The sequence below is a fragment of the Cynocephalus volans genome, chromosome 1 (genome assembly GCF_027409185.1).
Source record: "Cynocephalus volans isolate mCynVol1 chromosome 1, mCynVol1.pri, whole genome shotgun sequence".
Taxonomy (NCBI): Eukaryota; Metazoa; Chordata; class Mammalia; order Dermoptera; family Cynocephalidae; genus Cynocephalus; species Cynocephalus volans.
Genome location: NC_084460.1, coordinates 31,327,262 through 31,354,858, shown reverse-complemented (window position 1 = coordinate 31,354,858; position 27,597 = coordinate 31,327,262). Strand labels below are relative to the sequence as shown.

At 46.2% G+C, this 27,597-nt stretch overlaps 1 protein-coding gene across 6 annotated transcripts in view; it reads right to left on the bottom strand.

Moving 5' to 3' along the window:
• Positions 1 to 23,910: 23,910 nt before the first annotated feature.
• Positions 23,911 to 27,597, bottom strand: part of CEP250 (centrosomal protein 250) — a 47,557-nt gene continuing 43,870 nt past the window's right edge. For all 6 annotated transcript variants that reach the window (XM_063097814.1, XM_063097824.1, XM_063097843.1 and 3 more), the window contains 3 exons: positions 27,053 to 27,154; positions 26,016 to 26,078; positions 23,911 to 24,500 (listed from right to left, as the gene is read on the bottom strand). In XM_063097814.1, coding sequence (XP_062953884.1) covers positions 24,231 to 24,500; positions 26,016 to 26,078; positions 27,053 to 27,154 — 435 coding nt within the window. In that variant the 3' untranslated portion in view covers positions 23,911 to 24,230. The remainder of the gene's footprint in view (positions 24,501 to 26,015; positions 26,079 to 27,052; positions 27,155 to 27,597) is intronic.

Below are 27,597 nucleotides of genomic sequence, written 5' to 3'. Positions count from 1 at the left end.
ATCAAAAACCCCACCTCCAAGTACCATTTCATTGGGGTTTAAGGCGTCAATGTATAAGTTTTGGGGGAAAACAAATATTCAGTTCAGTTCATGACAGTCATATATTTTGAAGCTGTTATTTGTTGCATACACATTCAGGATTGTTCTGTCTTCTGGTGGATTGACCCTTTTATCATTATGTAGTATCACTTGCTATCCCTGGTAATTTTCTTTGTTCTGAAGCCCACTTTATCTGGTATTGGTATAGCCAGTCCAGAGTTCATTTTATTAGTGTTTGCATTGTAGATCTTTTCACATCCATTCACTTTTAACCTAACTGTATCATTATATTTGAAATTAGTTTCCTACAGACATACATTTGGATCTTTAAAAAAAAAATCCACTTTTGTAATCTCTTTTAATTAGTATATTTAGACTATGTGCATTTAAAGTGATTACTTATATGCTAGGCCTTAAGTCTGCTATTATATTTGTTTTCTTTTTGTTTCCTTTATTTTTCATTCCTGTTTCCCTTTCTCTGACTTCTTGTGGGTTACTTGGACATTTCTTTGGTACAATATTTGGCTTTAGATATAATGTTTTTTAGTATATCTCTTTGTACAATTTCTTTAGTTTCTAGAAATTCCAGTATATTTAAGTAAATATTTGCTACTAGTATCAACATTTTATCACTTTAAGCAAAACACAGGAATCTCACCACCATTTGGGTCCCTTTACTCTTTACATATCAGACAATGTTATAATTTTGCTTTTAACCATCTAATACAACTGAAAATACTCAAGAGAAGGATAGTCTACAAAGTGTGGTATAGCCACACAATGGAAGACTATTCAGCCATATAAAGAAATAAAGTTCTGATCCATGCTACAACATGGATGAACATTGAATATGTTATGCTAAGTGAAAGAAGCCAGACACAAAAGGCCACATATTGTATAATCCCATTTATATGAAATTTCCAGCACAGGAAAATCCATAGAGACAGAAAGTAGATTAGTGATTGCCAAGGGCTAGATAGAGGGCAAATGGGGAGTGATTGTTAATGGGTACAGGGGTTCTTGTTGGGGTGATGAAAATGTTCTAAAATTAGATAGTGGCAATGGATGCACACCTTGTTAATATAATAAAATCCACTGAATTTTACACTCTAAAGTGATGAATTGTATGGTATGTGAATTATATATCAATGTTTTTAATTGGCTAAGGATTTGAATAGGTATTTCATTAAAGAAGAAATATGGGTGGAAATAGCACATGAAAAGATGTTCGACATCAATAGTCATTAGAGAAACACTGATTAAATACAAATGCGATACTACTACACACCTATTAGAATGGCTAAAGTTGAAAAGAATAACCATATGAAGTTTTGGCAAGAAATGTAGAAGAACTAAAACTTTCCTAAACTATTTTTTGAGGTGTTTTTTTTTTTTGGCAGCCAGCCAGTATGGGGATCCGAATTCTTGACCTTGGTGTTACATCATGAACTATTGTTGGAATATAAAATGCTTTAAGGAAAGACTGAGGAACTGCTGTCACACATTGGAAGAGACTAAGGATCCTTGACAAATAGATGCAATACGGGGTTCTGAATTAAGTCCTAGAACAGAGAAGAGATGCATGTGAAAAAAATGATAAATTTCAAATAACTTCTGTAATTTGGTTAATAGTATTGGACCAAAGTTAATTTCTTAGTTTGGATCATTGTTCTATGACTATGGAAGTTGTTAACATGAGGGGAAGCTGGGTTGGAGATGTGTGGGAATTCTTTGAACAGTTTTTGCAACTATTCTGTAAGTCCCAAATTATCTCAAAATGAAAGATTTTTTAAAAACTAATAAGACATAATACATAAAGTTGAATATGTGCATGCCCTAGGAAATTCTACTGTTAGGTATCTATCCTAGAAAAGTTCTTCCATCTGTGCACAGGAGGCTGGGGAAGAACATGCATAGTTGTGATTTTTTTTTTTAACATGCATTATTTTATTTTATTTTAATTTATTTTTTATTGAATCAAAATTGATTATACATATTTTGGGGGTTCAACATTGAGATATGTTGATCAAATCAATATTACTAGCATATATATTGTTACAAATCGTAATTATTCTTTATGCCCCTTGTCCAATCTCTCCCCTTCCCACCTCCCTCCTCTAATTACCCTAGATTTCTTCTCTCCCTCTGAAAGAGTAATGGTTACTCTGTTCATTTGTTGCCTAGATGATCTGTCCAATGCTGAGAAGTGTGATCAGGTCCCACAAGATTATCATAGAGCAGATGCTTCTTCTGTCACTCTGAAATGGGCTTTGTGGAGAGGGACATCCTCTTCTTTTCTTTATCTCTGCTGGTGACTCTCCTTGTGTCAATGCACTCCAGTGGCTGGTGGACTATCTGTGTGGTGGTTGTGGTGTCTAGCTGCTTTCACAGCAGACATGGTTATTGTGGTGGCTATGGTGGGCCACCCACATGGAGGTGATGTTTTTGGCATGCTCCTTGCTGCTGGTGGTGTGCCTGGTTGTACAGAGTGTCTGATCCCTGGCTCCATACCTCGGGTCCCCAAGTGGGCCCTGAGGCACTGGCATGGTGTGCCTGGTTGTGGGAGGGAGGTTCAGTCCCCTTCGCCATGCCGCAGGTCCCTGAGAGGGCCCTGAGGCACTGTCACGGTATGCCTGGTTGTGGGATGGGGGTTTGGTTCCTGGCTACTAGCCCCAGGTCCCCGGGTGGGCCCCAGGGCGTTGGTAGTGTGCCTGGATGTGGGAGTGGGGTTCGGTCCCCAGATCCAAGCCTCAGGTTCCTGGGTAGGTCCTGAGGCACTGGCAGTGTGAGTGGTTGTGGGCGGGGGTCCTGCCCCTGGCTCCATGCCTTATGTCCCCTGGTGGACCCCAAGGAATTGGTGGTGTGCCTGGGCCAGAACTAATTTGTTGTCCTTTGCTTACTTCTAAAGTGGGGGAACTTGCTGTGAGGACCAGTATTTGAGCTGAGTGGTTGAGCTAAATTGCTGTTTTGCTGCTGATTCCCTGGGGAAGGCTTTTCATGCAGCTCAGGTTTTAATGGTTGACTTTATAGGATTTCCAGGGTTAGCGAAATCCAATGCACCTAGGTTGTATAGAAACACTGGTATGGGCCTGAGTCTTTTTATCAAACTGCACCCCACGCAATTCTGTATTCCTGCCCAGTCTCCTAGTAGTGGTCCTATGCTGATTGGGAGGCAGATCAGCTGTCCTTGCTGTGTTCCAGTGTTCCCCTGGTGGGCCTGTCTCCCCCACTGCCTGTGCTGCAAACAGTTTCCATGGGACGGGCTGTATGTGGGTCCCTTGCGATGACTCACCGGCCTCCAAGTGGCTCCTTTTTTTCAGTTGTTGTGGCTCCTCACTCCTGTGTGGGTCCATGGGAACCCTATTAGTGGTCTTGGTGGCCCCCAGGTCCCAGGCTTTCTTCTCCCCTGCTGCCTCCAAGCAACTTCATCCAAAGGGCACAGCTGCGGCTTTTGCCAGCTCTTGCTCCGTGCACTCATCAGCTCCAGACTGGACGTGGCTGGGGCTCAAAATGGTCAGAGAGGTTTTTTTCTTTCTCTCATTGTGGCTTCTCTGGCCTTCACGCACTCTGTAGGCCTCTCCTCCTTTTTCCTTGAGCCCTAGCAACACAAGCTTGGCTGTTGTTGCTTTTTAATAATTGTAAATTAGTTGATTTGTGGGAGAGAGTGATGCTGGGGACCGTCTATTCCACCATCTTGACTGGAAGTCCCCACTTGTGAGACATTCTTTTGGACAGATCAAGTCATAAAGTGACCCAAGATTCAAGTAGTGGTGAAATGGACTCCTCTTCCTAATGGAAAGAGCGGAAAAGAATCTGTGGCCATACTGAAGCTACCAGTGTCAGGGGCCCAGTTGTGGTGGCAACAGTGATGGCTTTCCAGACAGGCCATTCTTGGGGTATTCTTCTGCCATGTCTTGCTTCTCTTGGTTATAGACTGAGCCTTGTTCTCTAGCTTTTGCATCTATTCTGTAAACTACAAAATATTTAACCAGTGAATTGTTTTTCTCTTAAGTTTACCAGTCTGTTTTTGTTGCCTAAGACCAACAATTCCAACTACTACAGTTAAAAAAGATAAAAAATCAGACTCTTGTTAAAAACATTGAATGCTGGAAGATGATGAAACAATGTCTTCAAGTGCTGGAGCTATTTTTTTCGACGTAGAATCTTTATATGCAGCTAACCTATTGATCAAGCCCAAGGGTAGTGTATTTGTTTCCTAGGGCTGCCATAACAAATTCCCACAAACCACGAAGCTCAAAACAACAGAAATTTATTTTTTCACAGTTCTGGTGGATAGAAGTCCAAAGTTCAGGTTGGGTCCTTCTGGAGGTTCTGAGGAAGAATCTGTTCCATGTTTCTCGCCCAGCTTCTGGGGGTCGCTGGCAGTCCTCAGCTTGTAGATGCATCGCTCTCGTCCCTGCCTCTATCTTCATATGACACCCTCCCCTGAGTCTTCTGTTTCCGAATTTCCCTCATCTTATAAGGGCACTAGTTGTTGGGTTATATATCCCGCCTTCACACAGTATTATCTCATTTTAATTGGGTTATATCTGCAAAGACCCTGTTTCCAAATATGGTCACATTTGCAAGTATCAGAGGTTAGGATTTAAACATATCTTTCTCAGGGACACAATTCTACCCACTACAATCAGAATAATGGCTTTTCCAGATATGCAAGGACTCAGAAATTTTATCTCCTACACACCCTTTCTTACGAAGTTATAATGAACAAAAACAGGATAGTCCTAGTTCACTACCAGACCATATAGGAAGCGATATTTATCTAGTCACAATACTGCACGTATTGATAGTAGATTTCTGACTTTTAGAATCATCTTGTCGTTCTGTGCTGTCCAATATGATGAATGAGCGCCTGAAACATAGCTAGTGCAAATGAGAAATGAAATTCTATATTTAATTTTAATTAATCTGAACTTAAAAATGAACCCAATCCAGCTATTGGAAAACTTTTAAGTTTGCTTGTTATAACTTGGGTATGTAAAACTACTTTCTCAACTGTATAATTTTATAAAATCTATAGATCATATATTCCTGACAAAAACTGAGTGTCTGAATTTAGATATACTTCAAGTGTAAAAATACACTGGATTTAGAAGATTTCTTTTTAAAAAAGAATGCAAAATATCTCAACAATATTTTTGTATTGATTATATGTTGAAATTATATTTGGACATACTGGGTAGATATATTATTCAAATTAATTTCCTCTGTTTCTTTTTACCTTTTTTTTTTTTAACTTTGGCTGCTAGAAAATTATATATGTGGCTCACATGCTATTTCTTTTGGACAGTGCTGCTATAAACAAAGTATATGAAATGTAATTATTCTTACACAACAGCATGTAGATGTTAGCCTTGATGATGCAAAGTTTAAATTATCAATGTTGGGAAATATAAAGGGAAAAAAATTGAAAAATAGAAGCATACAGGCACATATTCTCATTTAGAGAAACGGGCTTCAGGAAAACTTATTTTGAGGTTACAGAATGAGAAATGGGTTCATTATGTAAGGTTAGGATTCCCTATGTAAAGTTAGCAAGGTAACCAAGTGGTTATTACTAAACATAATGATATGATCATATATATAGCAGGGAGTCTAGATATAACATGGTGATATAGTGGTATAGGCATATTCTTTAGCAATATGGAAGGAAATGCCAAAATAGTTTGAGGAGGCAGCCTCTAAAGAGAAGTCTCAGGGTAAGGAGGTGTGAGGGGAGGGCAGGAGGCGACTGCTCCATGTTTAAAGACTTTCTGAATCATGTAATTAAAATAAAAAAACAACCTGCATGTTTTGACCTTGGGAGCAATTCTCAAAAAGATGAGAAAGTCAAACCCTGGGAGGTTTTAAGGGTTGGCCATACCAAGTATTCCCTTTCATCAGTATGGTAAATTCTCTCTGGCCTAGGAGGTTCCAAGTGGCCCTTCCCTCTCTGCCTCCTGCTCATCCACCCCAGCCCTGGCACAGTCCTCTCCCTCCTCACCCTCCCATCCCCTTGATGTCTGACTTCCAAGCCTCTCTTGTCATCTGGGCCCTGGGCTGAATGCCAAAGTGAAGGAGGGGGCCTTGCTCATACTCCTTTGTGCAGAAGGTCACAATGTGGCCTCTGTGCTGAGGTCCCTGTTATAGCTGGGCTGGCATTGAAGACCCCATTAGGCATTAGTCTCTTAGGGAAGGCCACAGGATACAAGAAGTATCACCTCTCCCTTCCTTTCAGCCTCTAGCCCAGGCCTTGGCAGCTTTCATTAGTGGTTAGCAGGTGGCTAGAGGAAAGAGGTAAGGTGTTGGGAGGATGTGTGGTGTGGAGGGTTGGGAGAAGGATGGAAGCCACCAGGATGGGGGTCGCTGGAGATGCCTGTGGCCCCAGTCTCCCCTCCTTCCCAGTGCCAGGTGTCAGAGTCAATCTATTGCTTGCCAGGTGCATTAATGTCAGGGCCAAAGATGAGGGTTCGATATTAGAATCTGACTCTGGTAGCTGCCAGTGTGCTTTCATTATGGCTGATGGCCTCCTTCCTGGACCAGCATTCCAGCCAGAACCGTGTCTGTAATATGGCCAGAAAACACTCAAGGACTTGCCATTGTCCCGGAAACTCTTCCAGGAAGTGCTGCTGCTCACGTGAGGTCCACATGGATTGGGGTCCACAATTACTCCACCTGCCTCCACATACATACCTGGAGAGCCTGACTGGTTTGACAGATGCTTCAAAAGGGCCATTGAGCCCCTGCAGAGGTCAGAAGATCCCATGTGCTATGATTCTCTGATGTTGTGGCCGGTCAGTGCACAATCTTGGTCTCTGTCCAGTTCCTGTCCCCAACCCCAGGCCCAGGCCATCTCTCCCTCATAGCTCTAGGTTCTAACCTTCTTCCACAGGTAGCGAAGTCTGGGATAAGTCCCTAAACTCCTCCCTCCTATGCTCCTAAGGACTTCAGGGAGTCAAGTCAGAGGACGAGGTTGAGAATAAGCAGCAGCAGCTGATGGAAGCATCTCCCAGATGCCCACTGGGCCATGTGGAGTCCAGATGCCTGACCTGTGCAGTGGTGGGAAACTCAAGGTCCCTATGGGGCTCTAGCCTTGGCTTCAGGATTTAACCAACATGACATGGTCCTCAGGTGGGTGCAGTGTAGGCCAGGAAGTCCAAGCCAAATCCTCCTCCTCCTCCAAATGCATCCTGCTCTCCTTTCCAGGATGAATGAGGCCCCTGTCCAAGGGTGTGAGGCAGACGTGAAGAATACAATCACCATGCGTGTTATGTACCCCGAGACTGCCAGCACTCACGATCCTGGTACCCAGCCGCTGCTGCTTCCACTGAATTCATCTGGTCTGGAGTTGTTCATAAAAGTACTCCATGAACAGAACACCTCCCAGAGGCTAAAAACTCTTGGTATGTCAGTGAGCCGGGGCCATTGTTGGAGATGACAGTGGGGACTCCTTGCTGGATATTGAGGCACCCCTAAACTTTATCTAAGCCTAAGAGCTGCTGTGTCAAATGATTCTGAACCGCTCCCCCATCCCTTTTCAGATTTCAGATAGTCACGTTTCCTGGTAGAACCAAAGAGAGCAAAGACAAGGAGAGGGACCCAGGGAGGAAAAGGGGTAGGACGATGTGGCTGTGGGTAGCCACAGGACAGGCTTCAGGTCAGCACCTTCCTCCTCCATCTTCCTCAAGTCTGGGTGATCAGCCTCTCTCCTTCCTCAGGTATATCCAGGAAAGCTGGCTGGGAAACCACGGTTGGTATCCATCCTTGGGGTTCGTGGCTCTGTTGTATGCTGTACACCTGTGACCAGGTAAGACATCTTTTGCAACTCACAGACCTTCATTCCTCTGCCACAAAATTTCTGTCTTCCCAGGGACTTCAGGTTAAATGTAAAGTTTTCTGTGTGGCTTTCAAGACCCTGTATGATTTGACCCCTCCTCTTTCCCAGGCTCCTACACCAGTCTTCTTGGGGTTCCCCAAACACACCAGCTGCCTCATGCCTTCTCACACGCTGTTCCTGCTGCCTAGGATGCCCTTGTCTCTCAGGCGAATCCTCTCTTCCCTCATTATAATGAGCAGCTAACTAATGCTCTATTATCTGGGTTCTAGGTCACTCTGTGAGTATTCAGAGTCTGTCTTCCCTGGAGAAGGTGAACTCCATTCTCTTCCCAGCTTCAAGAGGAAGCTTTGCACACTAGATGTTAAGTGAGTGTTTGCTGAAGAAATGGGGTGGGCGTGGGGGCAGGGCTGGATACAGCCTGCTACCTGACGGCCATCTTCTGTCTTATTATCCTATCTCCCAGGTATCCTTGTTTGGTTTTGGGGTAAACAATTTCAAAAAGTGGTCCCATTACTGGGATGATAAGTATTGATTTAAGAATACCATGCAAAATTTCCCAGCAGAACACCAGGTCACCTTTAAGCTGCACTGTGAGGGGAAGGTTGCTGTCTACAGCTGAGATGGTTCCACTGGAGGCCCTAGCAGGCTGACAAATAGCTAAGGGGACCTTGGAGTGTCAGAGAGGGACTGGGGCTTCAAGCTGACCCTGGATGGAAATCACTCTTCTACTGAATAAAATCCTAGCTTATTTCTCTCACTGGATTCCTGGTGGCATTAAAGGGCTATATTCTATTACTTATTCTCGAAAGCAAACATATCACCATGTGACTCTTTTACTATATCTAATCAAAAAATAAAATTAAGTGAAAATGGGGAAAAAGCAAACCCTTAAATGGATCTAACTGTTTATCAAATTGATAACACCAGAGAATAAATTATTTCAAGTTCCTTTAGGACTTAATACAGTGTTTATCCTTCATAGGATATTTTCTGTGGACAAAAAGAACTACAGAGAAATTTTAAACTTCACTCAGTATATTTACTTTAGTATTGGCATTATTTTTGAAACTATATAATATTATAGAATAAAGTAATTAAGTGATTATATTATTAGGAACCAAATACAAAATTAGACAGGTAAAGTTAAAAACTCTGTGACATTACGTTCAAACTGGAAATATCATTATGAACTCAATTTTTAATTTTTTTTATCATTGTAACTATTTAAAACTGCACAGTTCAATGGCATTAAGTACATTTACACTGTTGTGCAACCATCACCTCCTTGAACTCACAATTTTCAAAATACATTTTCTACCTCTGTCATCTGAATACCCATAACGTCCCAGGAGCAATGATCAATGCTGAAACCCAGATTTTGTTTCCTAAGTACTTTTTCCACTAAAAGATTCTAGGTCTGTACAAGAAAAGTACAAGGAAAACCTAGACATCAAATCTGGGATAATTGGAGCATCAGAAACAGCAACTGTCATGACTGCATCTAAGGAATATGTAGAAAACCATGAGTCCATAATGATACTCAAAGAGAAAGAAAAACAGTGCATTGGAGATGTCTATTACATCAACCCCTCATTCTGAAAATCAGGAATTAAAGGTGTGTGTGTTGGGGGCAGAGAATTTACCCTGCCTTTTTGGTAGAAACAGTAGTTCAAACCAAATAGCCTCAGCCAATGAGAGGTTTCAGTTGCTGGGTATCTGAAACAAATGTCCGCTACATTCTTCCCCTGCCCAACAAAGTAAAAGAAAAAGAAAAGAAAAACTACCCCTGCCCAACAACCACCACAACCTAACAAAATGCAACTATCCCTCATAGAACTGAGGGCACATTTGCCCACCAGTGGCACTGTGGTGTACGGGGTGTCTGGAAGTGAGGTAGCTTGGAGCCGAACCCAAGAATCCCCAAAGGTGTGAGTAGTGCAGCGTCTTGTTCCAGATACTGAATCCATTTTGGCATCGTATAAACATTGATATTTAGAGGAATAAAGTTAACCCCTGGAAAAATAAAGTTTTAAAAAATTGGTTGCCTCTGGAGAGAGGTTGGAGAAGAAGGCGGGTGGGAAACTGCTGCCTTCTTTTTAATTTAATTTCTTAACCATGTGTGTACAATTGTTTCATTTTAAATAAATGAAAAGAAAATCTACCAAAGAAAAATGTCAGATGGATAGGAAATTTATTTTTAATACTATTACAAAGTTTTCCTATAGATTCTTTCCTCAAGAAGGACCAAAAGGCTTTTCCTTTCTGCTCTCTGCCTGCTGCTTGGCAACCCCGCACTAGGAATAGATGACATCCCTCTCAGGGACACACCACACCAGCCTGGGCACATGGTCTTGCCCTTTTGAAATAGAGCTCCCTACACCCTCATAACATACGCTATCTGCTTCTGTAAAATTGCTTGCTTAACCTAAGTAATTCCATTTTGCCCCCTGTCTGACCTGCAGACTACCCCCACCTTCTGCATGAGAAACCACTGACCTTTTCATAGAAACAAAAAACAATTGCATAGAAACAGGGAGCCATACTCAGTGAATTATTACATGGGAACAGGAACCATACACAATGAAAACTTATATGCTTGACTGCTTGAATTGACCTCTATGACCTAGCTCCCTAGCTTGCTTTGTGCACCTGGACAAACCCATGTGCCAACGGGATGTAGTTTTTGTCTTTAAAAACCCCACAAGACCAAAGCCCAAGGCTGCTCTTCCTTGTTTGCCCCTTGGGAGACGGTCACTGGCCAGCTGGAGTGAATAAACTGCCCTTTTCTGCACGAGTGGCGTGTAAGTGCATTTCTTGTGGGAGGGTGCCTCACAACATTTTGGAGGCTCCAGTGAGATACTTTCTCTTGTGAGCATATCCCTCCCTGAACTTATCTCCTAGGAGAAGATAGAGAAGCTGTTCCTCTTCTCCCTGGAGGTAGACGGGGCACTTTACTCTCTCCCCAGGTAGGTGAGATCTCAGTAAGGGACGGTGCACCAATTGGTGGACTGAGTGGGAGGCTGGATGCCACATTAACTCCCCTGGTCCTTGGGCTCCCAAGACGTATCTGGGCCCAGTGGTAATTTGGACTTGGATTTGGGACTTGCAAGTCAACAGGAATTGTGTTTCTGTGTTTCTTGTTCATCTTTGTCATTGTGATTGTTGTGTCTGTGGATATCTTAAGGTAATGGGTAAGTCCTGATCTAAAGTCGCTTGCAGGGTCACCCCCTTGCAGGCAGTCCTTTCTCATTTTGGTTATTTTCAGAAAAAGGCCTCAGATTACGGGAAGTCAACTGACCCCTATGTTCTGCGAACCTTATGTGAATTAGAATGGCCCTCCTTTAATGTAGTTTGGCCCTCCTATGGCACCATTGATCAGGACATTGCCCAGAGAGTCCAAGATGTTATTTTCGGGGATCCAGGCCACCCCAAACAAATGCTATATATATCAGTTTGGATTGATATCATCTCAGAGACGCCACCTTGGCTTAAACCATGTCTTCAGCCTTGTGAGTGTAAGGTCCTTCTAACCAAGTCTACAGGTCAGGATCAGCAACAAAAGAATAAGCCATCGGATCATCACTCCTCGGGGGCTCCAACAGTGCTGCCGGCGACCGAGGACCTCCTCGATTTGCCTACACCCCTATCTCCTACCTCTGTACCTTCTGCTCCCCCCATTCCACCTTCCGCACCCCCTCCTTACCCCGACTCCACAAGTCCCTTCAGTCCTCCACACACGCGCAGAGGCACCTCTTATAATACGGAGGCTGGCCCCACTTCTACCTCCCCCTCCCCTGGGCCTGCTCCGCTGCGACCTCTCCGGCAGGCTGCTCTCCCTCCAGGCACCCCACTGATCCCTCCCCTTTCGTGGTGTATATCCCCTTTTCCACAAGTGACCTATATAATTGGAAAAATCAAAATCCTTCCTTTTCAGACAGCCCACATGGTCTCATAACTTTGTTGGAAACTGTTTTCTTCACTCATCAGCCTACCTGGGATGACTGCCAACAGCTCCTACACACCCTCATCACTGCTGAAGAACGGGAGCATATCCGCCGGGAGGCCCTAAAGACCATTATGGGACATGACGGACTTCCCACGGATGACCCTGAGCGACGCAATCATCTTTTTCCTCTGTCCCGTCCTAACCGGGACCCTAACTCCAATGCAGGTAGGGAGGCTCTCGATCAATATCGCCAGACTCTACTGTGTGGCCTATGGGCAGCAGCTCGCTGCCCCACCAATTTGTCAAAAGTAAGCGAGACAATCCAAAAGCCAGATGAGTCTCCTGCTGCTTTTCATGAAAGGCTTATGGAAGCTTACAGAGTATATACTCCAGTAGATCCCGAGGCCCCTGAGAATAGGCGAGCTACTAATATAGCCTTTGTTACTCAGTCAGCCCCAGACATTAGAAATTGCAGAGATAGGAAGACTTTTTTTTTTTTTTTTTTTTTTTTGTCTTTTTGTGACCGGTAAGGGGATGGCAACCCTTGGCTTGGTGTCGCCCGCACTGTGCTCAGCCAGTGAGCGCACCGGCCATTCCTATATAGGATCCGAACCCGCGGCGCCGCCGGTGTGCTCCCAAGTGCTGCACTCTCCTGAGTGCGCCATGGGGCCCGCCCGAGATAGGAAGATTTTGAAGGGAAGTTATTGTCAGAGTTGGTAAAAACCACTCGAGTATTCAACTCTAGAGACTCTCCCGAAGACAAACTAAATGAATGACTAAAATCATGGTTACTGCCTTGACTGAGATGCAACACAGAAAGCCCCGTATGAATAAAGGTTCAGGACAACCATGCGTAGGACAAAAGGGGGGATGCCCTCCTCTGGGACGAGACCGATGCACCATCTGTAGGCACCAGGGACACTGGAGAAAGGAGTGCCCCCAATGTAAGGACCACCAAGTCCTACAAGTAGGAACTTTAGAAGAGTAAAGGGGCCTAGGCTCCAACAACCCCCCTGAGGAGCCATGGGTCACACTTACTGTGGGGGGGAAGCCTGTGGACTTCCTGGTGGATACGGGGGCCACCTTCTCAGTCCCTAAAGAAACAGAAGAAAAACTGTCCAATAACAAAACCTTGATTCGAGGGGCCACAGGAGAATTCCAAGCATACCCCTGGGCCACCACTAGGATTACAAATTTGGGAAAAGGAACTATTACTCATGCGTTCCTTGTCATGCCAGACTGTCCATACCCCCTGTTGGGTAGGGACTTACTACATAAACTAAAGGCCACCATCTCCTTTGACGGGGACACTACTCACCTTACATTAGGAGGACAGCCTATCAAAATGCTAGTGACCTGCCCAATAGGAAAAGCATATATCCTACATGAATCACTCCAAAGCCAACCTACCAACCTCTTGACAAGTCTCCTAGGAGAAATCCCAGGTGTATGGGCAGAAAACAATCCTCCTGGCCTCGCTGCACATCGACCCCCAATAGTAGTGCAATTGGCCAGCCATGTCACACCCATACAAATAAGACTATTCCCCTAGAAGCAAAAATGGGAATAGCCAAACACATAACAAGACTCAAAAATAATAATATTCTTGTTCCTTGCAAGTCGACCTGGAACACACCCCTGCTGCCTGTGGAAAAGCCTGGGACCACTGACTACAGGCCAGTTCAAGACCTCCGACAGGTAAATAAAAGAGTGGAAAATCTCCATCCAATCACCCCAAATCCATACACGTTACTCAGTTTGCTGACGTGCACTCACATCTGGTACACTGTCCTGGACCTGAAGGACGCCTTCTTCAGTTTGCCCCTAGCCAAGGTAAGCCAGCCGCTTTTCGCATTTGAATGGACAGACCCAGATGGGTCCTTTTCGGGCCAACTAACCTGGACTAGACTGCCACAAGGGTTTTGTAACTCCCCCACTCTGTTTAATGAAGCTTTAAGCCAGGATTTAACCCACTACCGGCAGACACACACCAAAACCATCCTATTACAATATGTGGATGACCTCCTATTGGCTTCAAAGAACAAATATATCTGTTTACAAGCCACTAAAGACTTGCTAACAGAATTCCAAAGTTTGGGATACCGGGTGTCTGCCAAAAAGGCCCAAATATGCACAAAAAGGGCCACATATCTAGGATATGAAATTCCTGAAGGAAATCAGACTCTGTCCAATCATCATGTTGAGGTCATACTAAAAATTCCAACCCCTAAGACTAAACAGGAAGTCTGAGAGTTTCTTGGGGCAGTCGGATATTGCTGACTATGGATACCAAACTTGGCTGAAATTGATAAGCCCCTATATTCTAGCACTGGGGGAAAACAACCTCAACTGCACTGTTCAGAAATAGAACAAAAGCCTTTGAAGCTTTAAAACAGGCCCTCACTTCTGCCCCCGCTTTGGCCTTACTCAACATTAACAAACCCTTCATGCTGTTTGTTACTGAAAGAGGAGACATAGCAAAAGGGGTCCTCGCTCAATCATTGGGACCTTGGAAAAGACCAGTTGCCTATCTTTCCAAGTGGCTCGATCCTGTAGCAGCGGGATGGCCCCCATGCTTAAGAGCAGTGGCAGCAACAGCCCTCCTGGTAAAAGAGACTGACAAGTTAACAACAGGCCAGAGATTAACCATCATGGCCCCTCATGCAGTCCCAGCTCTATTGAACAGCTCCACTGAAAGATGCCTCAGCAATTCTAGGACTGTTCATTACCAAACTATGTTGCTAGACCAATCTCATATAGACTTTTCCAGCACCACAGCTCTAAATCCAGCTACACTCCTGCCTGATGCTGATGAAAACCAGATCATCCACGAATGTGTCGAGACTCTGGAGGCACTCCAAGGACTCAGGCCAGACCTAACAGATGTTCCCTTTCCTAACCCAGACGACACCTTTTACACGGATGGAAGTAGTTTCATCAAGGATGGTATCAGGTATGCCGGGGCAGCAGTGGTCACACTCACACAGACTATTTGGTCTAAAGCCTTACCTCCAGGGACTTCTGCTCAAAAAGCTGAACTAATTGCCCTCACTGAGGCTCTAAAGATGGGAAAAGACAAAACCGTCAATATCTACACTGACAGCCGGTATGCCTTTGCCACAGCCCACGTACATGGCGCACTTTATCAGCATCGGGGCCTCATAACCGCAGGAGGTAAAAAAATAAACAACAAATCCTAGATTTACTAGAGGCTATCTGGGTGCCTAAACGAGTGGCCATTATCCACTGTCGAGGTCACCAGAAAGACAATTCCACCAAAGCCCAGGGAAATCAAAAAGCAGACCAAGAGGCTAAACAAGTAGCTGTCACTGGGGTGCCCATTTCACTTATAACTATGCCACCCCCGTTCTACCATCTCAGCCTCACTATACAGATGAAGAAAAATTACATGCAGAGGCTCTCGAAACAATTACAGACAAAAGGGATGGAAATGTCTCCCTGACAGAAGAATCTATCTTCCCCAGGAATTAGGAAGAACTCTCATTTTCCAGCTGCATCAAGCCACCCAACTGGGAGCTATCAAGCTTGTTGAACTGTTATGCCATTCTTATTATATTTACAATCTTGATAAATTAACCAAAAGCATAACCTATAAATGTGAAGTCTGCCCCTAAAATCTCCGGAGCCAGGAGTCACAGATCACTGCCAGATGAACAATGGGAAATAGACTACACACAGGTAAAACCTGGCCAATACGGATATAAATATCTCTTAGTCTTTGTGGACACCTTCTCTGGGTGGGTTGAAGCTTTCCCTACCAAGAATGAAACTGCTCAAACAGTAACTAAAAGGCTCTTTACTGAAATTATTCCGCGATTCAGCTTGCCCATTGCCCTGGGGTCTGACAATGAACCTGCCTTCACAGCACAAGTATCTCAATTACTAGCAAGTAGGCTAAACATAAATTGGAAATTCCATTGTGTCTACAGGCCACAGAGTTCAGGTCAAGCAGAACATATAAATAGGACATTAAAGGAAACTCTAACCAAACTTACTCTAGAGACTGGCGAAAACTGGGTGAGTCTCCTTCCTTTCGCTCTCCTCCGAGCACGCTGCACTCTGTATGTCTCCGGTCTCACTCCTTTCGAAATTATGTTCAGGCGGCCACCGCCGCTTTTACCCAAATTAAACGATGAAATAATCCAGGAAATAACTAACCAAAATTTGCTTCAGTCCCTCCAGGCCCTTCAACAAATCTTCTCCAAAGTTCACCCATACATGCAAGAGGTATTTCAACCCAGGGACTTCCCTGAACCCCCACCCATATCAGACTGGTGACTACGTTGTGGGTAAAAAGACACCAGCCTGACAATCTACAAGCTCGCTGGATTGGCCCATTCCAGGTCATTCTGACCACTCCTACTGCTGTCAAAGTCGCTGGGAAAAGTCACTGGATTCATCATACACAACTCAAACCAGCAACCACTGCTGACCTGCCCAAACAACGGGCCATCTCACGGGACCCAACCAATCCACTAAAGATAAGACTGTCACGCGCTTAGTTTCATTTTCTTTGTGGGCCATGTTAATTGTTACTTCTGTGGGAACTCCCCACCAACCCAGAAGTTATACTTGGGAACTGAGGGATGCCGTCACTGGGGAAGTTATCCACTCTATCCACACCTCTGGCGCCCCCGTTTTCCTAGTAGACCTTTGTGAACTTATGAACCCGGGTTCTCAGCCCCACACTTATACTCCGGATGGATATTTTGGAGGAGGACCCATGATCATCTCCCCACACTCAATGCGGCCAGCTCAGTTATGAACAAGGCCTCCAGCAAACCCAATTTTATGCCTGTCCAGCAGCCTCCAGTCCTACCTGTCACTCCCAAGGAGAGTACTATTGTGCTTCCTGGGGCTGTGAAACTGAATCATCTCGGTCTCACACAGACCCCTGGATAATTCTTACCTGAAGGAAAAGCCCCTCAGGGCCTTGCCAACTGAACAAATGCAACCCCACGAATACCACGGTTAAATTCTGGAATCCTTATATAGATACATCCTGGAAGGCTGGACATACCTGGGGAATTCGCCTATATGTCCCCAGTAAAGACCCAGGATCTGAGTTTACTATCTGAGAACATACAACTTATGTTCCCATAGGGCCAAATAAGGACCTACTGCCCCAATCTCCTGTCCTCCTTCTGCCCAATAACAAGCCCCCTCCTCGGCCTTCCTCTAGTCCAGCTAAAATCCCCTATCAACCTACCCCCTGGTCCGACCTCCCATTCCAAAACCTTCCTTTAAATACTGTTGATGCATTATTCCACTACTTAAATATGACCGATCCCAATGTTACTCAAAGTTGCTGGCTGTGCTTAAACCCCAAACCCCCTTATTATGTGGGATTAACTATAGATAATATTAATATCTCTACCTCTTTAAGTCATAATTCCTCCATTAGGTACTTAAACCTAACCTATATTAACCAACATCACCTTTGTCCCTGGGGTTGAACACCTAAACTAACACTAGGTGGCATCCAAGGACAAGGACTTTACTTGTATTCCCCAAACTATAACCTGTCTGCCTCTCCTTATAATGCCAATTGCATCTGATCCCAACTAGTAAATAATACCAATCAACCCACTTACTTAGTTGCCCCAGCTCACACTTGGTTCGCTTGTTTAACGGGATTAACTCCTTGTATTTCTACCCAATATTTCACCTCTTCTAATGTCTCTGAAATGTGTGTTCTGGTATACATAGTACCCCAAGTATATTATTATGAGGGAGAGGCAGGTTTCCACCATTTTATCGCCAAACAGCTACACCAATCCTAATCCCCATATTAGTTGGCTTAGGGGTAGCTGGGTTTACCGCTGCAGGGACCACAGCCCTAATTACAGGAAGGCAGAACCTCCAAGAACTCAGTCAACAAATAAATATAGATTTAGGGGAATTAGAAAAATCTGTCAATAGATTAGAAAAATCCTTAGACTCTTTAGCTGAGGTAGTCCTTCGAAGTACACGAGGTTCAGATTTACTCTTCCTTAAACAAGGTGGATTATGTGTAGCACTTTGTGAAACCTGTTGTTTCTATATCAACCATTCAGGTGTTATTAGAGATAGCCGTGCATTAGTCAGAAAACACATTTTAAAAAAAGTCATATAGTAATAATAAAAATTGGTTTGAAAATCTTTTTTCCTGATCACCTTGGTTAACGACCTTAATAACAGCAATCTCTGGTCCCCTAGTCCTCTGTCTCCTCCTAGTTACTATTGGACCCTGCCTAATTTCCTGCCTCACTAGCTACATTCAAAAACAAGTACAACAAAAAAAATAAAAAAAAAATAAAAATAAAAATAAAAATAAAATAAATAAAAAATAAAAAAATAAAAATAAAAAAAATAAAAATAAAAAAAAAAATAAAAAAAAAAAAACAAGTACAATCAGTCAAACTCCTTGTCTTACATACTAAGTACAACAAATTAAGTACCGATGAATCAATGATTTGATTCCTTCCTAAAGAGTTGGGAATGAAATAGAGCTCCCTACACCTTCATAACGTACGCTATCTGCTTCTGTAAAACTGCTTGCTTAACCTAAGTAACTCCATTTTGCCCCGTCTGACCTACAGACTGCCCCCGCTTCTGCATGAGAAACTGTTGACCTTTTCATAGAAACAAAAAACAATTGCATAGAAACAGGAGCCATACTCAGTGAATTATTACATGGGAACAGGAACCATACACAATGAAAATTTATATGCGTGATTGCTTGAATGGCTCGTTCTTGGCCTCTGTGACCTAGCTCCCTAGCTTGCTTTGTACACCTGGACAAACCCGTGTGCCAACAGGATGTAATTTTTGTCTTTAAAAACCCTACAAGACCAAAGCCCGAGGCCGCTCTTTCTTGGTTGCCTCTTGGGAGATGGTCACTGGCCAGCTGGAGTAAATAAATTGCCCTTTTCTGCACGAGTGGCATGTAAGTGCATTTCTTGTGAGAGGGTGCCTCATAACACTTTTTCATCTCTGTCCCCATTACACTTAACTGCCAAGCCCTCCCTTGTCAGCTGGGCCCTGGGCTGAATGCCAAGGTGAAGGCTGTCTATGGCAAAGCCTACAGGCAGGAACTCAAAACATGACTTGTGGGATGAGATTGTTGATATAATTGGGCTGGCATCAACCCCTTCGTCAATCCCAGGGAGGCATTAGGACACACTGAATGTCACCTCTCCACTCCCTCCTCTTAGCCTCCAGCCCAGCCTCTGGCAGAGCACCCGTTAGGGCTTACTAGGTGGATAGGGAGGCAAGAGGTGAGGGTTGGGAGGAGGTGTGCTGTGGAAGGTTGAGGAAGGCGTGGAGGCCAAAGGCAGTGGGATGCTGGTGGAGTCTGTGACCACAGCTTCCCACTTTTCCCAGTGCCTGGTGTCTGAGTCAGCTGGCCACTTGCCATGTGCTCTGTCCCATGGGATAAGAATGTAACTTTCATGGGAGGTGTGAAGCTTGTGGGCCGCCTTGATGCTCACTTGTAGCTGACGTTTCCACTTTGTGGTCAGAAAAGTCTAACTGGAATAGTTAGCTGGTACTCCTTGAGAGCCTACCATTGCTCCCCCTTGACTCCATACATCTGGTGCTTAAAGTATATGTCGAATTCACTTTGAAAGGGCCCTCAAGCCCTTTCTTCCTCCAAGATGTTCTGTGACACTCTCCCTGGCCTCATCAGGAGCTGACAGTTTCTTCTGGGCATCTGGGTCATTCTGCAAGGGTTTGTGTCCAGGTTGTCTCTTCTGGAGATGAGCCTCCACCTTTTCAGCACTCAGTGTGGAGCTTTGCGACACAGACATTTAATGAATATTCACCAAATGAATGAAAAGCTTGACTAGGGGCAGGGGCAAGCAACCAGCCCATTTCATCTGCCAGGTGTCTCTGGAGGTGGCTCTTCATACAGGGAAGATTGTTATATCCAAAGGCTCCAGCCTGAATCGTCAAACCATAATGCAACAGCAGAAGCCAAGGTTATCAGTCAGCTGGAATGGGAGACCACTATGGAATTGGATCTGACCCACAGGGCTGGAATAGTCATAGACATAGGAGAGGTTTTGAAAGGAAACCAAGATGGGAGGTACAGGGGCGATGTAAGGGTTATCAGTCTGGCACTGAATAAAAGCCTTCCCTTCCCTCACCTCAACAATTAGTAGTAATTAAGGAAGAACCAAATTTGAACATGATTTCTTGTCCCGCTCCCTGCCTCCAAATAAAAGTCCATTAGCTGGGAATAGAGAACACCTACTCACTCTCAGACGGACACGTCACACGGCCTTAGCAGAGACATCTCTCCTGTGACTCCTAACCCATTCAGTATTGTACTTCCAAGCCCTCCCACCTGAGCCAAGCTTCAGGCCCTGTGAAGGCATGTAAAGAGCTGGTGGCACTGGCAGCAAAGGGCTAAGAAGAAAAGAGGTCATTATAAGTGGACCAAAAGAGGTCCACTTTGTGACCGGGCTACTGGTGTACATGAATTGGGTGAGACCGGTGGGGCCAGGGGCGCAGTCCAGAGGAGCCTCACCTCTCATCTTCACCTCCATCAGGGTCCAAGCAAAGCTGGTCCTAGCAGGGTAGAGGGCCAGGGCCCCAAGGCCTTGAGACCCCATGTTCTTGTCCTTCCTCCTCCCCTTCCTACTTTATAAGTGGGTGAGCATAGTCGGGCCTGCACCCCTTCTCTACTGTGCCCCAGGATCACATGGAGGGGTGTCATTGCTTGGAGCACACTGGTAGCCCCACTTATTCCTCCTCCCGCCCCTGCCCACAGCACCATTCCCCCTGCTCTTCAGAGTAGTAGTCAGGAAGGAGGTGAGACATTGCAGTGGGGACAGCTGAAGGTGTTATCTGACCCAAGGCCAAACTAAGCCTAACAGGGTACCTGTCCCACGGGCTGAGATGAGATCTACATGCAAAGTATTGGGCCTGGGGGTTGCCTTGCTGTTTTTGTGGCTGGGGTATCCCCACCTCCCTGGGTACTTCTGGAAATCCTGCCACTGGTCCAGAGCTGCAGAGGTGCTGTGGCTGCTCAGCAGGGCACCACCTCTGCAAAGCCTGCCTCCACCAGCAGGGTGCATCTGCCTGGTCTGATCCACACTTCACATGGACCCTGAAGCCTCTGATGGAATTAGAGACCACTCTGTCTCCAGAGGCTGGTGGATGGTCAGTCCTAGACTCTCAGCTGCATCCTCTCCTTGACCCCTTTCTCTGTTGGGCCTCCATCTCCAGTGGTTTCCAGCCTCCTCCTGTACCAGAACCTGGGGTGAGTGATCAGTGGTCTGTGCTCTTCTCCATAGGCACCAGTGCCAGGAAACCTAATCCAATTCCAGCTGACCCCCAGGACACAGCCAGACCCTAAGACCCATCCGTGCTAGTCCTGTGCTATGGGGGTTGGGGACTCGGGGAATCTGAAGTATTTGGAATATAGGATAACTATTTGGAGTATAAGAGCACCAGGCTGAGCTCAGGTGGGACACGAGGGTGAAGATTGGGAGAAGTGCCAGGCTGTGAGCTCTAATGCCTGCCTGACCTGCTTTCCTGTCTGCAGAATTAACCAGGCCCCACTTCTGGCCTTTGAGAATGATGTGAGAAATCAAACTTCCCTACACTTAATGCACTAAGAATGCTCACGACCTGGAGAAGCCCACAGGCTGCTGGTGTTGAAGCCTCCAGACCTAGTGTGGACTGCAGTGGTTTCTTCAGGCAGTATGACTGGTGGAGACCCCAGGCCTGCAGCAGACAGCCCTTGCCCTCACTAGTCTGTAACTGTACATTCCCCAGCCTCCTCACCCCAACATAACCACCAGCTTCTTCTTCAGTGGGTTCACTGGTGCCAGGCAGCTTTTCTGCCTTCAAAGTGCTGGCAGTCCCATGTGGGGAAGCATAGAAGGAGAGGTAATGGGGTCATGATGTGATGACTGTTGCTCTAACACACAAAGCATGGAGGCTTGTTGAGACATCAGGGGACAGTACCCACCAGACTCAGGCACTCCCTGGGAACAAGAACAGTGCCCAGACCCTGACTCCACTCTTGTCCCCTTACACTTTCAGGCATTTTGGGCCTGTACCAGCCTCTACCAAAGCAGACAAGATTAGGGGAAGGAGGAAATTTTGTGAAAGGAGATGACCTCTGTGGCTGAGCTCTGACCTTCTCCCCCACCAGGTTCTGGTGATCAATCGTGCCTCCCTCAAATACATCCACGATAACTGTCTGGTTGGTCAGGGACATTTCCCACCTGCTGGAATCCCTGCTGTGGTTATGCCCTGCTTCATGTGACAAGGTGAAGAAGGAAGCTCTGGCCTCATGCCCTTAGGCAAGGGTGGGTCCTACCTGGATGACCCACACTCCTTCCTTCATGCTTCTCCACTTCAGCTCTCTCTTTGGCTTTGGAGCTGATGAAAAGAGCAAGTGGCACCATTACTGGTGGGACCTTCCACAGAGATGATCCTACTGTTGGTCAAGGAAAATGTACTTTAGAAAGCTGGAGCAGAAAATCACTCACAAGCTAGAGTATGAAGGCAAGAGCATGGTCTCCACTTGAACTGATGGCCAACCCCAACCTGAATATCTGGTGGGGAGGGGAGACGCAGAGGGCTATGGTCTGTAATGAAGGTGGGGGTTTCTTGAGGGTTGGATGGGGAGGAAAGAACAAATAGAGGTAAGTATTGAACAAGACCCTGCTTGGCAGCCTCTAAAATGTCTTTCATCCACTGGAAGGTCTCTCCCCAGCTCCCACAGTATGAAGGGCTTAAGGCCTTGGCTCATGACCTACAGATAATAGTACTGAGAAGAAACTCCAAGGTAAAAAAAAAAACAGGTCCCCTCTGTCAGCCTCTGAGCCAGAGAACCAAAAAATGTGAGGAACCAGAAGTCTTGTTTGTCCTTGAGAACCCACAGCATAGAAAAGGCCTAAAGGCCAGGTGAGGATTTTAAGCCACAGGAAATCTGACTAAAGGTAAGGACCAGGCCAGTGGCTCTCTATGGTCCCAGATCTAGTTCTGGGAAATGTAAATTTTTACTAGGCATCTGTTGCTGAGTTGCATGCATGTTGCTGAATTTTTTTTGGGGGGGGGGGGAATGTTCTAGCAGTTGTGAACAGCCCCATCTCCACTCTGGTGTGAGGGGGTACAATGAGGCCTGAACTCCAAGTTGGTAGGTCTGGGTGAGTGGGGTGCTGCTCTCAAACCCCCACATTCTTTGCTAGGCCTTATTCCATCCCCAGGCTTAGGGGAAGAATTTCAGGTTATGGGTGGAATGCCACAGGAAGGTCATGGCCTGTTTCTTTAGGAAAACCATCCTTAGGCTTTGAGGAAGTTGCCAATAACAGGTCTTAAGCCTGTGTACTGGGTTCAATCCAGATCACCTCTACAAGGGACTGTCCGTAAGTGACAAGTTCTATCACAGTCCATCCTCTCAACTGGCTGACACATGGTTGGACTACAGGAGACCAGTCAGTTCCAGCTGATATTATCCCCTCAAGGGCATTCACCCAGAGTAGAAGGGGAATGGGGCCAGACAGAACTTCTGAAGTCCAGGGACTCAGACTTTAGCCAAAGGTCAACTCAGTGTTTTTGAGGCCCCAGAACTTGTGTTAAGTCAAGAACATTTGATGGTTCCTCATTGTCCATGAGTTAGAACTAGAGACTCTTCAAAATCTCCCCTTCCCCCAATCCAACCTCAGCCCTAACACCCTGCCACAGCCAGACCAGTCTTCTCACTTAAGGTATGCTTAGCAGTGCTCCCAACTCTTCATCCTTCAAGGCCACTTCATGCCTACCTTCCTCAGCCCCTGGAATTTCTACAGTACTTCTAGTCACATGCAGAATTGTCTGTGACTCGTTAACACGTTAGTCTGTCTTCACCAACTGGACTGCAGGCTCTCTGTGGACAGGGGCTTTGTCTTGTGTTTCTTCTGTACCCTTCCCTACCAGAGTGCATGGCATACAATAAATTCATGCCGCCTGACAGGAATTTTTGTGTGACTGCTTTGTATGAGTTTAGCAAATGCTTCTTTAATAAATTCCCTTGATGTGCTGCTGCTGCTACTGCCCAGCTACACAAGTGGAGACAGCAGCACAGAACTAATACAAAGACCCAGGGTTTATTGTTGAAGGGGAAGGTGAAGTGCTGAGAAAGTAAATTCTGGCCTCAGCCAGGGTGAAGCAATCCTCCGGGTGACTCTGTAGGCTTGCAGGCAGATGTAACTTGCCTCATTCTCGAGTCAGTCAGGGCCCTCCCTGCCTCGCAAGTTTCCTTACTCTTCCTGGGGCTCCCAGTTTAGGTAACAGAGCCAGACCCTTCTTTCGGCAAACCTGTGGCTGTGTGGCGGGGCCATGACCCACTCCACAGTCATCTGTCTGTGTGCTCCCAGGCTGGCCTGTAACCTGCCCTGGCTGTGGCTGCTACCTGGAGGTGGCTTGGGTAGGGCTGGGGCTGGGGCTGGGGTACAGCAGGACCGACCCTGGGGATGTAAGACTTTGAGTCAGGGACTCGTCCAGCTTGCGGGTCTCAGCCTCCAGGACAGTGGCCTCGGGGGCCTGGGCCACAGCAAGAAGTGAGTGGGAGAGGCTGTGGTGCAGGCCTGCTAGCTCCCGGCTGGTCTGAACTGAGCGAGCGATGTAGTCCTGCTTCTGCCTTCGCTCCAAGGCCAGCTGGGCTCGCAGCAAGGCCACCTGGTGGGCAGGAAAATCAAGAGGGAGAACAGCTGAGGGCCCTGAAGCTGTCCCAACTCTTTCTGCTCTGTATTCCCCTGACTCTCGTTGGCCCAGAATTTGAATCAACTCTACCACATACACGAATCTGCGAATCAGGCTTTAGAGTGTTCAGGGGAAGGGCCCTTTAGGACTCATAGAGAATCCAGTGAATCTCAAACCTGGCTGCACATGTGACTCAGACAGAGGGCTTAAAAACAACCATTTACCAACTTTACTGAAGAAAACTTTACATGTAATAAGATGCCCAGATTTTAAGTGTACATTTTGATGAGTTTGATAACATATATACCCGTGTATGACCATTATCCCAACCAAGACACAGAACATTTTGATCACTACAGAAAGTTCCATCATGTTCCTTTTGGAAGGTTTTAAAAAATATTCTGATTTAATTGGATTGGGTGAGGCCTGGGTATCAGTGGTTTTTTTTTCCACAGCTCTTCTGTTGGCTCTTACGTGCAGCTGAGGCTGAGGATCACTGGCCGGTCCTTCCATTGTTCACATGGGTATGCTGCTGAGATGGCCAGGAAGCAAAGATACTGGGATCTCAGGGCGGGTCAAGGACTAGGGCACAAAATTTAAGGAGGCATTCCATGTCAAGAGTGCCTCCTTAAATTCTACACCCAAGGACCCTCTCTTGTCCTAGTCTGGTCCCATCATCAGGATGGCTTTGTATGAGTTTAACAAAACTCAGAGTAATAGCTTAGGTCTAGCCACAGAGTCAGGCCCTGCCAGTAGTGACTACTGATTTCTGAAACAGACTCGGAAATAAAAATCCCACACTTAATTACTCCTGTGCCTTTGAAAGAAAGTGAACCTTTAGGTGAGGCCTAAGAGGCAAGAAGGCAGTTGATGTGGTTTCCCTGAGTGTGCCAGCTTGACCTGAACTATGGATCCTGCACTGGTGGCTGGTCCTCTTGCTTGGTGTGCTGGCAACAGTCCTATCTGCAATAGCACATCTGAGGGCAGAGGAGGCCAGGATGGTTCTGCTTGCGGTTCTGCTTGCTCTTGTCTGTCCTCTTAGAATCTTCTTTCTGCTTCTCCACCCTCTTCCTTTTCCTTGCTCTTCCTAAGTAGGAATCTGGAAGTCGGGGGCCTGGATCATGCTTTCTCCCCCACTCCTACCCTAAGCACACGAGAGGGCTCTTATTGTCTCCCATGGAGACTGAAGTTCTCTGAAGGCAGGAGATACTTCCCTTTTCCCTGCTGGAGGTGCACAAAGGCCGAGCACGTAACAGACTCTACAGGCTTGTTGCCTGAGTGCTAGGGAGGGAAAAGGGACTTAGAAAATGAGCCCTCCTTCTTTGTTCAATTACACTTCTGCACAACTATCCACTTCATCAAAACTAAGCATAAAATACACAGGTTTACCTGTTTTTTGAGGTCTTTATTTCTGAAGGCTCTAATGTCAAATAGAAGTTAAATCAATTTTTATGCTTAAAAAAAAAGAAAATGGATCCTTCCAGAACGTACCTCTTGCTGCAGTTCAACCATATGCTTTGCATCTGAGAAGCCCTTCTGTCCTCCTCTTCCATCCTAAGGAAGACAAATACCACTCCTGTTGGAACAGGCTTTCCCACTCCAGGCAGGCATCCTTCAGCCATCTCATCACAATCATGGGGGCCTGGGCAAGGGCTAGGGGCTGGTCTGAGTACCTGAACTGGCTGAACCTCTATGGGGCACCATGGACCTGGGGCCAGAAGAGGTCCAAGAGGACCCTTGCCAGCATAATGGGGAACCCCATGGAGACCTGATGCTGAACAAGCATCTAAGCATCCAAAGGCTTAGATGGCATGTGCTTCTTTGAGACACTTTTTTATTTAACAGAAGTATACCATGCATCTGCTTTGTGCTAGCCCTGGGCTGTGAGCTAAGAATGCAGAGAGGAAGTAAGACAAGGTGCCTGACTTTGGGAAGCTTTCATTAAAGGAAAGAGGATGGAGAGCTGGAGATGCTCAGCCACCACAAACAGTCCCTCCCTGCCAGGCTGCAAGGCGGAATCTATCAATGGACATACTTAAGCCAAAACAGTGCTGGGGATGTGTGGTTGGGGTCTTCCTGAACCCCTTACCCCCAAAAAGGACTCTGACCCCCAAAAATACCACAGACCCTCATCTTGAAAACTCAGTACTACGAGGAGCAACGAGGTCTAAGAAATCTGCAAAGCTGCACTCAAGATCCTGGGCAAGTCAGGGGCTGGCATGCACCACGCAGCACCCACATGCCAGGGATCCTGACAGAAGCCAGTTAGCCCTGCTCCTGGGAGCAACTGAGGCACTGGTCTGAGAGCAGAGCGGCTAGCCTTGACTCCACCCCCACCCCCTGACATTGGGCCTCCTCCTCAGGGACAGAACGAGCCATGATGAGTGGGACTGAATCCAGTCAGGAGGGGCTCTCCACTGTCTCCCTGTCTGTCCAAGGGTGGCCTGGGATAGGCAATGCAGAGGGCTGAGTTTCTGGCGGCTGGGGTTGGGCTCTCCTGAGACTACAGTTGAGGAAAACAGGTAAACCTTCTGTGTGGGTGATGAACCCGGGGCTTTGCTCATCGCCAGGGCCCCTGCCCGGGCTGCATGCATGGAATCCCTCTTCAGCTTCCTCCGCTCTCGCTCCACCTGCCGAGATACAAGTGACAAATCAGGGCTTGGCTTGGCTCTGAGGCTGGAGCACAGCTGCCTTTCTTCAGAGAGGGCCAGGCATGTGCAATGTGTCTCCAGAGGGGACAACAACCATGGGAAGCTCAACTCCGGGGCCAAGGAGAGTGCATGCTAGTGCAGCCCTGAGTGCAAAGAAGTGCTCCAGGGCAGAAGAGGTAGGGCCAGCCTCTAGGGCCTTTGGAGCAAAGGTCAGCTAAATTTTTCTGTATTAAGCATTTTAGGCTTTATGGGTCATTCCATCTCTGTTGCAACTATTCAACTCTACTGTTGTAGTGGGCAAGAAGCCACAGACAGTGTGCATGGCTCTGTTCCAATAAAACTTTATTTTCAGAAACAGGCCACAAGCTCAATTTGACCCACAGGCTGTAGTTTATTGACCCCTGCTTTGAGGGCTGCACGAG